General features: G+C 35.6%; 4 protein-coding genes across 4 annotated transcripts; 3 read left to right on the top strand and 1 right to left on the bottom strand.

Moving 5' to 3' along the window:
* The first annotated feature begins 1,860 nt into the window (after positions 1-1,860).
* On the top strand, positions 1,861-4,192 carry LOC18009146 (zinc finger protein VAR3, chloroplastic). Its single transcript, XM_024156806.1, has 6 exons — positions 1,861-2,156; positions 2,493-2,610; positions 2,736-3,061; positions 3,164-3,298; positions 3,389-3,487; positions 3,597-4,192. The coding sequence occupies exons 1-6, from the start codon at positions 1,861-1,863 to the stop codon at positions 4,024-4,026; spliced, it is 1,404 nt and encodes a 467-aa protein (XP_024012574.1). The 3' UTR covers positions 4,027-4,192.
* A 244-nt stretch (positions 4,193-4,436) lies between these two features.
* On the top strand, positions 4,437-6,176 carry LOC112086830 (ubiquitin-conjugating enzyme E2 variant 1B). Its single transcript, XM_024156809.1, has 5 exons — positions 4,437-4,683; positions 4,944-5,083; positions 5,384-5,509; positions 5,644-5,770; positions 5,914-6,176. The coding sequence occupies exons 1-5, from the start codon at positions 4,656-4,658 to the stop codon at positions 5,970-5,972; spliced, it is 480 nt and encodes a 159-aa protein (XP_024012577.1). The 5' UTR covers positions 4,437-4,655; the 3' UTR covers positions 5,973-6,176.
* A 2,829-nt stretch (positions 6,177-9,005) lies between these two features.
* On the top strand, positions 9,006-10,726 carry LOC18009044 (probable peroxygenase 4). Its single transcript, XM_006390793.2, has 6 exons — positions 9,006-9,278; positions 9,363-9,464; positions 9,685-9,770; positions 9,927-10,021; positions 10,209-10,334; positions 10,448-10,726. Exons 1-6 carry the CDS (start codon positions 9,233-9,235, stop codon positions 10,602-10,604), a joined length of 612 nt encoding a protein of 203 aa, XP_006390855.1. The 5' UTR covers positions 9,006-9,232; the 3' UTR covers positions 10,605-10,726.
* Positions 10,727-10,814: 88 nt separating this feature from the next.
* LOC18009244 lies at positions 10,815-12,411 on the bottom strand. The gene has a single exon (XM_006390792.2). The coding sequence runs from the start codon at positions 12,192-12,194 to the stop codon at positions 10,932-10,934; it is 1,263 nt and encodes a 420-aa protein (XP_006390854.1). The 5' UTR covers positions 12,195-12,411; the 3' UTR covers positions 10,815-10,931.
* Between the last annotated feature and the right edge of the window lie 2,670 nt (positions 12,412-15,081).

Raw genomic sequence — 15,081 nt, 5'->3', positions numbered from 1 at the left:
AACTCCAACAAAAGAAAATGTCTTTTCGAGATATTTTAATGGCATTAATATGCATATAGTTTTCCAAACAAAACAGAACATTTCACCGCTATGAAGCATACCATCAAAAACATTTTCATGTTGTTACTGTGACCGTACACGAATTATAGCAAACGATGATAGATTGATAGTAAGGGAACATCTTATGGACTGAGGCTAGTAACAATATAATAACGAAACCACATGCAAGTCGAGACACGGTTAACAACAATGCAAAAATAGCCAATAGGAGTAGTTATTTAATAAACGTAAAATGTAGATGTCAAACATTTACAAAAGTACATTCAAAGCTATATATAGTTTAAATTCTATACTTTTGTCAAGCATTTTAAATGGTTGATAAAGCTTCAAGTTCTTTCTTTGTTTGGATTGATTGTTTGATGGTCGTCTTTGTGTATTCACAGGGAGAAGATAATGATTACTCCTAGGAGGGAAATCAAGAGAGGAAAAGGCTGTAAGCAGCGGAGTTGGATAAGGTCACTTTCTATATATATATCTGGTTTTGTTATTGCTTGTCCGCTTTAGTTTCTCTTTTGTCTCTTCACAAGCCGGTCTCGTGAACAGGCCATCGAGACGGAGTTGCTTAAGCGATTGGAGACAGGCATTTAATTTATCCTGACATATACAAGATTCTTGATGAATAAAAGCAATTGGCTGAGGATGTTGAGGAAGAAGAGAAGGTACCTTTGTCTAAGGCGTGCACAGAAAACTTGATATTGTGTTCTGTTCTCTGTATCGTAGACATAGACACAATTCCTCTGTTTTCGATATTGTTTGTTGAATGAATTATCAGGAAACACAGGTTGAATATGTTGAATGCTACGAAGAACTTAAAGATATGGAGGATTTCTCCGGTTTTCCCTATAAGGAGTCTGGCTTCTTCGACAGCGATGAGCATGGTAAAAAAAAACTTTATTGTTTTGCCTCAATTTTCATATCTGTATCAACTAACTCAAGATCCTTGGTGATATTTGGCCTAAATACTCAGTTCAACTCGTTTCAAAAATATGTTGTTGAGCTGTAATTCAAGACCCCCAATTGTAGATTCTTGATGAAGTGATGAATGCATAAGAGTTGTTTGATATTAGCAGCTCGTTCTCATTATGGAACGTAACATAGCCACAAACTGTTTTTATAGATTCATCTGATGAGGAAGACGACGACATTGATGAGCAAGCTGTGATTCATACAAAAGGAAGAAGAGTGTCAAGAAAGCCTGATGATCAAGGAAAACCAAAGAAGAAAAAGAGAGTACTTGTTGAGGCAAGTTTCACATTACTAGTTGCTCAATATCTTCAAGTGTTGAGTTTCATATGTTGTTGGTGTTTTCCGTATCTTCTTACATATGTATGCCTGTCTCTATCTCTTTCAGGTCGAGCAAGACGATGTAGACATGAGACGAACCCTGAAAACCGCAAGCTGAGCTTTAGAGGCCAAGCAAGAAACTGGAGTGTTTTTTTTTTTTTTTGTTACTTAGATAAGTAAAGCGGAAAGCTTTCTTCTGTGTTACAGTTCAAAGCTAAAATTTGTTCTGACGTTTGAATTTATGTCTTAATAAAATGAAGCATATTATTAGTTGACCAAAAAACAAATGAAGTTTGACAATGAACTAAAATATAGAATCTGTTGTAGATTGAGTAACTATAATTACAATTCCTCAAAATTAAAAGTTTGAATTTCGACGGAAATGGTGTGACTTGGTTTCATTAATTTGTCTTCTGAGTTTCATTAAAATATGAAGAAGAGCCTTTTATAATAAAAGGAGATGCCTTTTGTCATTTACCCGCCAAAACTCTTCTCTTAAAACAATAATTCCTCAGGATGAGATTCTTCAAGAGTGATCATGGGTACTTCCATCGGATCATTGGGTACTCAAGACCACCAAAGACCGTTGCGCATATCCACGGTCTGGCCAAAACCCAAAACCTGGAGCTCGCTAGACCAGCTTTGGCTGATCCAAGCTCGCATTCATGGCCCGAATGGGTGGATTTGATGGGGATGCTGGTGAAGAAAGGTTACTTCGGAGAAGGCGTGAATCCGTTGATGGGTTCCAAAGAATCGAATCATATTCGTACTGCCTGTCTCAATTTTGCTCGCCATCGTTTCACTCTCGTGAGGTAATGCGATTGACTGATTCCGATTTTTTTATTATTAATTCTATATGTGATTCTGGGTTTTATCTATATCTGAAGAAGGAGATTCCTTTCTGGATACGTATCATTGTTCCATAGATTGCTGACGTGAGTTCAGAATCCATATGCACACAAGTTGTTCGACTAAATGACGAAAAGATAAATAGAACATTTAGCTCGTTTTTCTCAGGTCCTGCATTACTTTTTCCAATTAACCTGTGATTCAACATCTTCAGGAAACTAATGATCCAATAATTTTCTAAAACACTCTCTTTTAGTTGAAATTGGTGGGAATTTACAGGAATTTTTGTTTCCTTACAGATACTTGTCAAAGAAAGATATCAAAGTGATTGCTGGGTGTGGATGTGCTAGCACTGACAGGAAGGTCGTCAACTCAGGGAAACGTCTAAGAGCTTATGTGGGCATTGATGAAGGAAATGTATGCCTTCCTCATTCTTCTCATTTTGTATAAAGTCGATTACGTAATTACATTGCGTCATCTATTTGTTTTCCTGAGATTTCATTTGAAGCTTACTTCACCAAGCTTGAACATTTACTTAGTAGGTGTGTGGCTCTTGCAACTTGAGGGGTAAATGTGAAAGGGCGTATGCGCAAGCACGGGAAGAGGAAGGTGCTCGGACTATAGATGTCATGCGCGTACTGCTAACTTACGGGCTTGATTCTATTTCTCCCTCTGTGGAGAACCGTGCTTGTCAAACCAAACTTGTTGAAGATGCTGTGAGAAATCTGCTGAGAGAAAGCGTAGAGTATAGCTTAAATGATGTTGAATCTTCTGAGACCGAGATAGCTCGAGATGAGCTCCAGGCAAATTCACAGGACAGTGATGAGAGAGACCCTCGAAAAAGGCCAGGAGATTGGCACTGTACAGAGTGAGTAATCTTAATGCATTGTCGACAAAACTATGATTTGATTTCGATGATGGTTAATATTTGGATTCTCTTTTCGTTATGGAACCATTCTTATTTTGGCAGATGCAAATTCTTGAATTTTGGGAAAAACATAAGATGCTTGCGGTGTGATGTCTTTTCTGAGGAAAGGCTGAAACAGTTGAAGCAAGAACAGAAAGATCATCTCCCTCTGAAGAAAGGAGATTGGATATGCCAAACGTGAGAGCATCTTTTACAGTTTCATCAGTCACTTTTTAAGCTGCAATAAAAGTCATGAAACCCTGAACTTCCTCCCATTTATTGCCGCAGATGCAATTTCCTGAACTTTGCAAAAAACACGAGCTGCTTAAGGTGCAAAGACAAGCCTTCAATGCGTCAAATCAATCCGGGAGAGTGGGAATGCGAGTCGTGAGTCATCATCATCCATCCCTAAACCCTTAAATCTGATGCAAGCCAAAGAAAGTTTAATCTAGCGTTCCTTGTTGGAAATTAATAACGTTTTTTTATACATCATCAGGTGCAATTACATCAATTTTAGAAGAAACTCGATATGTTTGAAGTGTGATCACAAGAGACAAAAGGCTGCAAACGTCACACCGGATTCAAAGAGGGTTGGTGATCGTAACAGCGGAGTTTCAAAGACGTGGAATTTTGTAGAAGAAGAGAGTGGAAAACGATTCAATGTAGACGAAGAAGAAGAAGAAGATGGCTTCATGAGATTCCCAGTGGAAGGAGGGAGAAGTAGTGTTTCAAGGAGTGCAGAAAAGAGAGAGCAGTGGAAGTTGGAGATGAAACAGAGGATGAGAAGCAATGGGACTGTAAAGAAAAAAGAAGACGATAAGGAGGAGGAAACAGAGTCAAGAAGATGTTATGATCGGAGAAAGATTGAGCTTCTTGGTAACAGTAGTGTTGATGGAGAGATGGATGATTGGTTTGTCTCAAACTAAGATACAATCTATTTGGTTCTACTGTCTTCTTTTTCTTTGAATGGTTTGATTTTTTTGCGGTGAAAATCTGAAACGTTGGACGCCAATGCTGAATCGCGTTTGCGTTTGATAATTTTTAGTTGTAATTCAAATTTAGTGGCCATTAGACGTCTACCATAGAGGAGGAGAAGTGACACTACTACTAATTTATATTTTTCTTATCCGAAATATATAAAGAAATGCTTATTATACCTTTTTGTGTCAATTATTTGTCTTAAACTGATTTTTCTTTGATTTAATAATGAGGCATGTCACTAGTAGATATCACACGTGTTGAGAGGAAATATTCCTAAATAACCATTATTGATTTTAAATAATCTTGAAGGTAATAAAAATACATATATTGTTGGAGGTGGGGCAAAAAGGTAAGGTTGCAAATTAACTACCGTGAGATTACACGCACTTGACCAACTCTCTCTCTCTCATTTTTCTTTAAGTTTTTTCTTCCATTATTTTTCTCATTCACATCCTTCTTATGAACAGTAGTTAGACTCTCTCTCTTCTCTCTTCTCTGTATCCGATTTCTTCTTCTCTATTCTCTCGCCGAAGCCTTGAGATACTACCTGAAAATTTGACTACAATCTCAGGTGATGGGTTCGGAGGAAGAGAAGGTCGTGGGTAAGTCCAATTCCTTCAGTTTTTTTTTTCTTTTTATTCGATTAGCTTGTTTGATTTGGAATCTAGGGTTTTGTGTTGACCTTTTTTTTGTTTTCTCTGCTTTCAAAGGTTTTAATGAAAGTAATGATCTGATTCCGAAGTCGCTGTATATCGCTGGATCATATTGATTTTCGAAGATATTGATTTTTGTGATCTGGACATGATTTTGGGAGAGTACGCGAGACAAATCCCTCACTTTTGTTTGGTTTTTGTTTTTGCAGTTCCCAGGAACTTTAGATTGCTGGAAGAGCTTGAAAGAGGTGAGAAAGGAATCGGAGATGGGACAGTGAGCTATGGAATGGATGATGCTGACGATATTTTGATGCAATCTTGGACTGGCACCATTATCGGCCCTCATAATGTACTATTTCCTTCTCCTTCTCTGCATCTAATAACCTGGTTATAACATCATTTGTGGTAGATTTAAGAAGAAGCAATTTTGTATGCTAGAAACAACAAGAGAACTTTTTAATGCTCCTTAATTCAGACTAGATATAAGTTTCTGCTACTTGCTGTGACTATATTTGCTGATGATCCTTAGCTGTGTTTAAACGTATGGAGCATTTACCAATTTTGGTGAAATGAGTAGAGATAAAAGGAAAATACTTTGTGTTCCACTTTTGGCATCTAAGAAGATTGAATGTTTTATGGAAATTATCAGACTGCCTATGATGGGAAAATATTCCAGCTGAAGCTTTTCTGTGGCGAGGATTACCCAGAAAGTCCACCTACTGTTAGATTCCAGACTCGGATAAACATGGCTTGCGTCAACCCTGAAAATGGAGTGGTAAGCTATAACAACAACATTATTCATTATGAGATTAATGATAATGAGATCTTGTTATGCAAAATATTCAGCTACATACATAGTTTTTAAAGTTTTGTTTTTTAACAAAAGCTGGGTCAAAACTGAACGATCAGGTTGAACCGAGTCACTTCACTATGCTCTCCAACTGGAGAAGAGAATACACAATGGAGGATTTACTGATTCAGCTTAAAAAGGAAATGATGTCACCTCAGAACCGCAAGTTAGCTCAACCCTTGGAAGGTAAACTTTCTTCAAGTTTTAAAATCTTTCATTAGATAAAATTAGTTCTCCACTAGCCGGATTAGTCACAGTGTTTTTGGTTCTGAGCAAAGAGACCAATTCTACTTCCTAGCTTTACTGAATGAAACCGAATGTCTCACCAGGTAATGAGGAAGGGAGAACAGACCCAAAGGGACTAGTGGTGAAATGTTGTGTGATGTGAAGGTGAAAGGAGGTAAAAAAACTGAGGAATTTGTAAGAATTAAAGAGACGAAACAGTGTATATATAAACATCATTTTAAAACGCTTTGAGATTTCCTGCCTTCTTCTACAGGCCTAATTGATAATGTATTATGTAATGTTTGAGAATATATCCACCAAAACTGGTGCGTTTCTTTTCTTTATAAACTTCAACTCTTCTTCTCCATTTCTTTTTGCTCGTCGTTTTTCACCTTTGTGTGTGTAACTTGTGTACGGCCCAATCTGAAAGGAAAAAAGGAGCCAAAGAGAGCATCAAGAGAAGAGCCTTTAGAGCAGCTCCATTAGTGTAACTCAGTATGAATTTCTTAGGAATTTTTTATTAATTTTGTTGAAGAGTTGATTTGAGTTAAAAGACTCCTGTTTTTTTGTTCTCCGCGTTAGTGAATCCTTTATTGGATCTCTTTAGAATTTTTTTTTAAAAATTTAATCTCACATTGATGACAAAAGTATTTATCTTTTATCCCAGTTTTTGTCTCTGCGATAATCCTCTTCTTTCCTAAACGCTTGGCGAGAAGAGTTTGAGACACCGCATTGTTGATCTTGTGAGCACCGGTATGGTTCTGAGAGGGACGTACTTCCCGAACCGACCGAACGAATCGGGTCGTTGCCACAGGGTTGAATCAGATCCAGCGGCCTTTGTCTTCTCCGTCTCCGCATGCGAACAGCTGGGTCCTTTGCGATTGTGCAGGAGATAGAGAACGACGAAGATAACTGCGAGACGATGGCAGAGGCGTAAGTTGGAGGAGTTTGAAGGGCGATTTCAACATCGTCGTAGAGAGAAAAAAAGAAAGAAGTCAGTCGAGATTATTTTCTCATGAATTTCCAAAATAAAAAATTTATTAAACAATTACAAAATTATAATTAAAAGACCAATCACCTTGCTCCACGTCGCTAAAGAGACTGTTTCCTGTCTCCTACACCCTTTAGCTAAGGATCGGTTATTTCAAAATTTTTGAACTTTTCATTTAAATTTAATCGATTTTGCCTAGGAAACTGGACCGAAAAATGGGTACGAGATCCTGATAGAGGTGGTCTAACACATCTATAAAGCAAAAGTTGATGTGTGGGAAAGCAATTTGCTTTGCAGAATTAAAAAAGATGTTTGTTAAAGTCATGTAACTGTAGATGCACAAGAACCCAACATTTTGAAGTAATCGTACCAGACAACAAACGTACTAGTAGACTGAAGCTCAGATTCAGGAGCTAAATCAAAATTTCCAGTCACGGCGGCAATAATTCAGGAGTTTTTTAATGTTTGTATTAGAGAGAAGAAAAAGAGCAGCATTTGGTTTACTCTCAATTCAGTTCTTATTTCTCCATTTTAGTGAAAACTAGTAAAAATATTTTTTAGCAGAAAAAGGAAAGAACAGTGAAAATGTAGGGTAAGTTTTTACTCTGGATAATAGAAGAGGAAAGTTTTATGCTACTACTTATATTCTAGATAATGGTTTTTTTCCCCTTACTTTTACTCTACGAAATTTACCATTCACAGCCTTAATATTTACGGTGGAATCTGGCTTAAGCTGTCCAGCATGAAGACAATTATTTACGGCATATCCAATCCAACTCTAAATTTAGCCAACTGAAGATTCAACTTTTTTGTCTTTTTTTTTTCCTTTTCAACTATTTCAGTTGATAGATTAGGCAATTCAGTAACTAACAGTTTACCATTTACAGCATATGTTAAGCGCTGAAATGATGTGTTTTCCTTTCTTTTTCTTAAAAGAATAATAGTGTAATAACAAAAGTTTAGAAAAGTTACAAAGGGTTTTGGATTATATTATAAAAGGGAATGTTTTTGGTAATTTGTGGAAGCAAACGATCTATACCAAGTGTGAATGTGGAGAAGAAGTTGTAGCGTTCTCATCACCAGTCTTTGGCTTTGGACAAGACAAGAGAGAGATAAAAGCATAAGGAATCTGTTTCACTCAGCTTTACGCAATGATGATCACTTTTGTTGTTGCACTCTTCCAATGCGTGTGAATGTTGATACCGTTTCTTAAAGGTACCAATCCTTAAAAACATTTTCCATCGAGAATAGTTTTTTTTTTTATTCAGATCAAACCTCAAGTCTATTTTTCAAAATACTAGTAACTGTTTAGTAAGTCCAATCGGTGGACATGAAAACCATTCACATCTTATCCATATTTTATCATTTTTAATTCACTGACAAAATGTACTCAGATTATTGCTAAAAAGACTAGCACATTCAAACAACAACATTATTTGAAATTTTAGTCCATAGGCATTGTCATATTTATAGTCACTAACAAAGTAGGATTAAGTTTTCGTAGCTGTACTGTAGTAGCCTTTGCTTGTCTGCATAATAACGCGGAGCTGAGTCATCGATATTGGTCAAGAACACAATAATTTAGGTTTTTAAGCTTTATAAAGAAACATAGAAAGTGATTAAAACAATAATATTTAACCTAAGAAAACACACCTGTGTATACCCTAAATAATTTGTCTTCCAAAAATCCATTAATTTAATCTCTTTCGCCACCAGATTTTCCTAGAAGGACTTGGTCGACTAAATTAAATAGAGTTTACAAAGTAAACAGTTGAGGAACCACAACTCAACGACAAAAGATAGGATTATATTCTCCAGAGATATTTTTAACATTTTCATAATTATCCACCAGATTTGCATCAGTAATTTGGTCTCCTTTGCCGATAAGTAATATAAAGCACGAATTTAAAGCTTCTACGTGTTGCATTCTTCCGTTTTAAAACAATTGCCGTCGGCTATGCGAGACGGACAAAACCTGTAAACTTTTCAATTAATAGAAAAAACATGGAAAGTACAATTATCAAGTCGGTAGATTATTAAAATAATAAAAAAAAAATCAAAGGTGATGCTAAAACCAAAAATAAAAGTTAAGGGTAAGCACACAGCGAGTTGTTAATTAAACATTCATGAGGATTAAGGAAGTCAAATAAAAACTCAATGAGCTATATATAGCTGTAAATACTTAATAATGTACCAGTAATAAATGCCTGACGCTTCCCACTCCTTTTCTTGTTTTCGTATAAAATCATAATTCGAAACAAGAAAAATACATATCGAATCGAATCTCTGATTACATTATTATCATACAATAACATAACGAACATTTCTTTATTTTTTTATCTGAAGATAAAAGAAGCGTGTGTTTCGCCTTCTCTTTTCACTTTTCATTTTGTTCTGTTACCATCTCTCTTTCTCTCTCTCTCTCTCTGATCATGGCTTCCTCTGTTTCCTCTGTGTCCGCTGCATCCACTGCCATTGGTACTCTTTTTTACATTCCCCTTGATAGTTACTAATTAGGTATCATAAGATCGATCTTAAACGTTTTGGGCTGTGTGTGTTTAGGAGCTAAATTTGTTCCAGAAGAAGATAATTTCTTGCAGAGACATGTTGCCTTCTTCGACAGGAACAAAGATGGCATCGTTTATCCCTCAGAGACATTTCAAGGTACGGTTTTCAAAGATTCTCTAGTTCCACCAAAAATGTCTTAATTAATCTCGTAATATCTAAAATTAGATTTGTGTTACTTAGAGATCTTTTCGTAATCTGTATACGTGTGTGGCTCTTAACTTATGTCTCGTATATCAGTTAATAATCAAAAGTATGATCTTTGATATTTTCTACTTACTTTTACTGTCGAAAACAAAACAAAACAAAACAAGAACAGGATTTAGAGCAATCGGATGTGGATATCTCTTGTCGGGAGCCGCTTCTCTGTTCATCAACATGGGTTTAAGCAGCAAAACTCGTCCGGTAATTTGATGATTAGAACATTGTTATAGTTCAATCTAAATATTGATATTGATGCAGTTTTAATTTTACCTAATTTTTTCATTGTACAAAAGAAACAAGAATCAATGTACAAAAGAAAAAAGAATCAATTAATGATGATGTGTGTTTGATTCGCAGGGAAAGGGTTTCTCGTTCTCTTTTCCGATAGAGGTTAAGAATATCCATCTTGCCAAACATACCAGCGATTCAGGCGTTTACGATACAGATGGAAGGTTTTTTCCTTTTTCTTTTTTTTTTTTCTTTTACCTATTCAATAAAAATTACACACTTTGTGATAAATTTCTCTGTTTAATTAACTTATATAGTAGTAGTACAGTATTTCTTAAAAAAATTATATGTTGTTTGTTTTTGACGACAAGAAAAAATGATGTTGTTTGTTTTCTTATGAAATTTTTGGAGGTTTGTGGAATCGAAATTCGAGGAGATATTTGCGAAGCATTCAAAGACACATCCCGATGCTTTGACCAACGAGGAACTCAAAGAACTCCTTAACGCAAACAAAGAAGCTAATGATCGTAAAGGAGCGTAAGTATCGAACCAATTCGGTTTAATTAGTTTGCTCTCTATACACCAAAATCCAAAACCCAAAACGTGATTAATATGAATCTGAACAATATTTTTTTTTTTTTAAAATGCAGGTTTGCAGCATTTACGGAGTGGAAAATATTGCATTATTTGTGCAAAGACAAGAACGGTTTGTTGCACAAAGATACAGTGAGAGCTGTCTACGATGGTTCTCTTTTCGAGAAACTCGAGAAACTCGAGAAACAAAGAGCTTCTAAGAAACATCCATAAAAACCCCATCTAAAACAAACTCTTATTATATGCTTGTGAATCTATCTTTTTCTTTATAAAAAACCTATACTACTTCAATGTTATAGTGAACAATGGTGTGAAGATTGCAATGTGTTAAATTATTTCGTGTATGTGATTAATTGTGTGCTTATATATTGTTTCCAATAAATGGTTTACATAATTCAAATTGAAGACAAACAAGTATTTTTGGTCGTCAACTCATTCCTCTGCACTTTTCACTCCCCATGTCAGTATCAAGAGATTCATCAACGAATCTAAAACTAACAGAAACAAAAAAGGAAAAACACTTTGACAAGGCTTATGAGCTTATGAGACTCGACCACCGGTTAAGATAGCCATCAAGTCAGCCACAATCTCCTTGTCATCAAGCTTCCTCACAAACTTGTTCAAGAAAGCTTCATCGGTAACTGCCAACACATGTGACATTGGAGGGAGCTCACTTTTCATCAATCCTTTGGACATGAGAGTTTTGATCACGTTACACCTTGGTACAATCCTCTTCTCAAAATTGTATCCAAACACCGCAGGATTTGAAGTTACAGCCTTTAGTGACCAATTCATCTTCTTCACCACAAACTCAGTCTTCTTCTTCAACGTCACTGAAGAACATCCAAGGCACTGAGGAAAGCGCTTGGCCATCATAGCAAACTCATCTCTGCTGAATCCTAGGCCCAGAAACGTTTCCATGGTGTCCACTATCTTCTGCTCCGAGTGTGTCAGAAACTTTGGCCACTTCTTGAACATTGCCCATACATCTTCTACCTCAAAGCCTAACCTTTTATAGACGTTGACTTTATCTTCAATCGTCTTGTCGCTCATTTGGTAAACAACGTGTAGAGCCTCGACAAACATTAAGGTTTTAGGATCAAACCCCAAGTCAAGAACCTTGTTGAGGGAGTCTTCAAATCTTTCTTTTCCATAGCAGGCACGGTTATCGGAGATGAGCATAGAGAACAAAAGCTTCTGAGGCACGCCCAAGTCTCTCAAAACCAATACATTCCTGAGCTTATTAGCCTGTGGCAATGGCAAAGAAGACTGAAAAGACCTTTTGGAACACTTATCCGCTTCTATGATGTCTTTAACGAAATCGTAGTGTCTGCTGATTGCTTTCTGCCATCTCACTCCCAAGATCTTAGGGACTTTAGAAACGATCTCAGTGAGCTCGGAGGTTGAAGCTCCTCTGGACTGCAGAAACTGAAGCTTGGGACCAATAGATTTCTCAGCATCTAATATAAACAACCGTGGATAGCTACTAACGATGCTGGAGATCTGAGATTCTGTGAAACCATAACTTTTAAGAAGAGACAGAACAGAATCAGGATTAGCCTTGCCCTCGGAGCTGACTTTCTTCGAGATCGATTCCGCGAGTTTCCTAGTTAAACCCAACGAATCAACGAGGTAAGAGACTGTAAAGTTGTTACCTTTTCGATCATCATCTCTAGGTCTCACAACATCAGCACTAGCGGAACTGGAAAAAGCAAAGAATACATTTTGCAATGAACCTCTCAAATTATGCCATTTCTGTAACACGAGAGACCTTCTTCCATGGAGTGTCAGAGTAGTATACATGAGAACGCAATGAGGGTTACCAAATGTTGGAAACGATTCAAGCTCGACAGAAAAAAAAAATCTCCAAAATTTCTCCAAAACTTACAAATGTTCAGTGACACATGGATTCTTGTGTTGGTGAAAATCGATGAGTGTTCGACTCCATTTACCAACTCGTCAGACCCAAAATGGCAAAAATCAAAATTTGGGGGAAGGTAGAAGAAACTAGGGTTTATGAGCAAACCCCTAATTACGACAAAATAAAATATCTGATAAAGGTGGCCTTTGTCGATATATAATTGGGTTAGTGTAAGAAATTAAATGATTTGAAGCCCATATTTTCTGTTGTTTTAAGTAACAGGCCCAACTCAAAGAATTTGTTAGTTTCAGAAAATGGGAGCAGGCCAATGGCCCAATGCTAACAACTTACTGTTCCTTAACACTGTGGAACTCTATGTGTGTGCAGTGTGCTATAACATCTACTCGCTCGGGATAAGGTTATAGCCGATGAATGATTTGAACAGAGCAAAGGAAAAAAAAAGCATGTATCTTGTGGGAAATCTAATAAAACTGGAATGATACAACAATTATGATTATAGAATATGAAACTATTGTACGCATCAAAAATTTTGAAACATGAAAGTAGAAAAGAAGACACATGAACAGAGACATATGCTTATTGTGGTGTCCAATCTTAGCATGTGTAATGTTACATTCTTTTTTTTTTTTTTTGGTCAAAGTGTAATGTTACATTCTTTTAGTTCCCTTTTTATACAGAAAAAAAACTTTTGTTCAAAGGGACAGTCCGTGATAGGGTGGGTGAATTTTAAATCCCTTTATTCCTTAAAATAAATAGATGCTGACAAATGCTGTCTTATCCATAACCACAACTAATATACTTTCAGATATTGCACTGATTAATCTTTATAAACACCCTTTTTGCTTATTACACTTTCAGAATATGATATAGCTAGTCTATATACGATATGCTCGGCTTGTTACTCGAGTCAGAATCAATACAACATGTTACACTTGTAAACAAATCCAATCATTGATGCGTAAGAAGAGAAAAAGATGAAAATCTATAATTATATCTGAATTGTGTTGAACACATTCATGTGAAGATAGGCAGACTTTGAGAAGAAGAAAAGTAAAACAGAGGGAAATTGATCTTGTCATTCTGTAATATAACTTTTACATTCTTGTTAATGAAATATCATGATTGGTCCATATTATCTCTAGGCTCTAAACTGAAACGATTTTTTTGAATGCAAACAAGACGATCCTAATTATGATTTGTAAGAAGAGATTGTCTTAAATCAAACAATAGCCAGATCAAAGTCCTTTCAATTGTATTAGTTATAGCCTTGAAAGGTACTTATATTGGATGTCTCCATTAATTTCATTTTTGAAAGATTTCCAAAAAAATTCCAAGAAACGTCTTCCTTTTGGAATTGACGAGCGAGTCAACCGTATTAGGTTAATCAAAATTCAAGAAAATTTGTGGACTCCGCAAAACGAATTATTTTTAATATTTTCAAGAATAAGACCATTGACTTATTACAAGTCAAGCACGAAATTACTCACCAAATTTCCCTAATCTCTGCATTAATTAAATTCGTCCTACTTCTATACTTTTCTGTATCGGAATGATACAGATCCACCCACCATGGAAGACAAAAAACTGTATTTATTAAGCACTACCGTTAAAATTAGCAATCGGGTTATGAACTTTGTATACATGCAGCTTGGTCTAGGTAAATTGAGAAGTAAATATATATACATTTAATGTCTCTTTCCCTTTTGGTAGGCCCATTTTCGTTAGTGAGAAAATGATACGTACAACTTCTAGTTAATCTGTCATTTTTATTCTTATGTTAAGTGATGAAAATAATATTTTGAAAAGTAATATGATTGATCAAACCCACCATGATGCAGTTACCGGAACTTTCTGCTCTCAATTATTTCATCTTAATTAGTTGGTTATGGTTTCAACTTCATAACTAAATCGAAAAGATCCCTTATCGACAAAATGATTACGTTGTTTTGCTAAATTATGTCATTGTTTCATTAGTGATTATAGTAACGTCCATATGGTATCATAAATGCTTCCTTATATAGTTTATGTACCAACATGTGTGAAAAACACTATAAGCATGGTGTACTTAATTGATCAAAACAAGAAAGATAAGAGAATTACAACTCACTTTGGACATCTCAAGCTTAGCTCGCAGTCCCTATATGATGTAATGTTTTGGTAATTGGAACATGAACGATGAGATTAGTTATGTTACTGTCCTATAGTTAATAACAACTTTTTCTTTGACTAAAGAAAACTTCTAACACCACTAGCGGAGCTTCGTCGAACCCAAGGTAAGTGTCATATATAGCACATGTCAACACCAGCTCTGAATACTCAAGATATGTTAATAATAATACAATTACATGTATATTAACATCAAAATAAGTTTTACAACAAATTAATTTTTAAGACTTAAATTAGAATATATATAACAATAATTTTCGTGTAGCCGTCGTTTACAAATGCTACTAAATGGATTTTTCTTTTTTTACATATATAATATATTTCAAGTTCAAACAAAAAGTTAAAGAAGTAACAAAATTCTATAACAATCTATAGCCAAAGAAAAAAGTCTAGTTTTAAAGAACTACACAAAAGAAGGTCAACGAACATTTTTGTCTTCTCTATGCATTTACCGGTTCCGTAACTAAACTTTGACGTTGGAAGCTTTCTTAATGAGTGGTTTATCTCTTTTTCTTTATGTGAATGTGAATTTTGCAGAAGAAAGTTTAATTACAAAAGTGCCTTTTGGTGGCTAGAACATGCTTCCATCGGTCCCAATTTAACAATGCTCACATCGTATATATAAAAAAATAAAAATAAAAG

The sequence above is a fragment of the Eutrema salsugineum genome, unplaced genomic scaffold, assembly GCF_000478725.1.
Source record: "Eutrema salsugineum unplaced genomic scaffold, Eutsalg1_0 scaffold_9, whole genome shotgun sequence".
Classification (NCBI taxonomy): domain Eukaryota; kingdom Viridiplantae; phylum Streptophyta; class Magnoliopsida; order Brassicales; family Brassicaceae; genus Eutrema; species Eutrema salsugineum.
Note: the sequence above shows the minus strand (reverse complement) of the source record. Positions and strands in the feature narration are given on the sequence as shown.

Bases quoted from the DNA above. Each gene is read 5' to 3' on its own strand.
- LOC18009146 (XM_024156806.1), top strand. From the start codon at position 1,861: ATGAGATTCTTCAAGAGTGATCATGGGTACTTCCATCGGATCATTGGG. The intron at 3,062-3,163 runs GTGAGTAATCTT...TTATTTTGGCAG, and splicing joins GGAGATTGGCACTGTACAGA to ATGCAAATTCTTGAATTTTG. The intron at 3,299-3,388 runs GTGAGAGCATCT...TTATTGCCGCAG, and splicing joins GGAGATTGGATATGCCAAAC to ATGCAATTTCCTGAACTTTG.
- LOC112086830 (XM_024156809.1), top strand. From the start codon at position 4,656: ATGGGTTCGGAGGAAGAGAAGGTCGTGG. The intron at 4,684-4,943 runs GTAAGTCCAATT...TTGTTTTTGCAG, and splicing joins GGAGGAAGAGAAGGTCGTGG to TTCCCAGGAACTTTAGATTG. The intron at 5,084-5,383 runs GTACTATTTCCT...GGAAATTATCAG, and splicing joins CCATTATCGGCCCTCATAAT to ACTGCCTATGATGGGAAAAT.
- LOC18009244 (XM_006390792.2), bottom strand. From the start codon at position 12,194: ATGTATACTACTCTGACACTCCATGGAAGAAGGTCTCTCGTGTTACAG.
- LOC18009044 (XM_006390793.2), top strand. From the start codon at position 9,233: ATGGCTTCCTCTGTTTCCTCTGTGTCCGCTGCATCCACTGCCATTG. The intron at 9,279-9,362 runs GTACTCTTTTTT...GTGTGTGTTTAG, and splicing joins CGCTGCATCCACTGCCATTG to GAGCTAAATTTGTTCCAGAA. The intron at 9,771-9,926 runs GTAATTTGATGA...TTTGATTCGCAG, and splicing joins TAAGCAGCAAAACTCGTCCG to GGAAAGGGTTTCTCGTTCTC.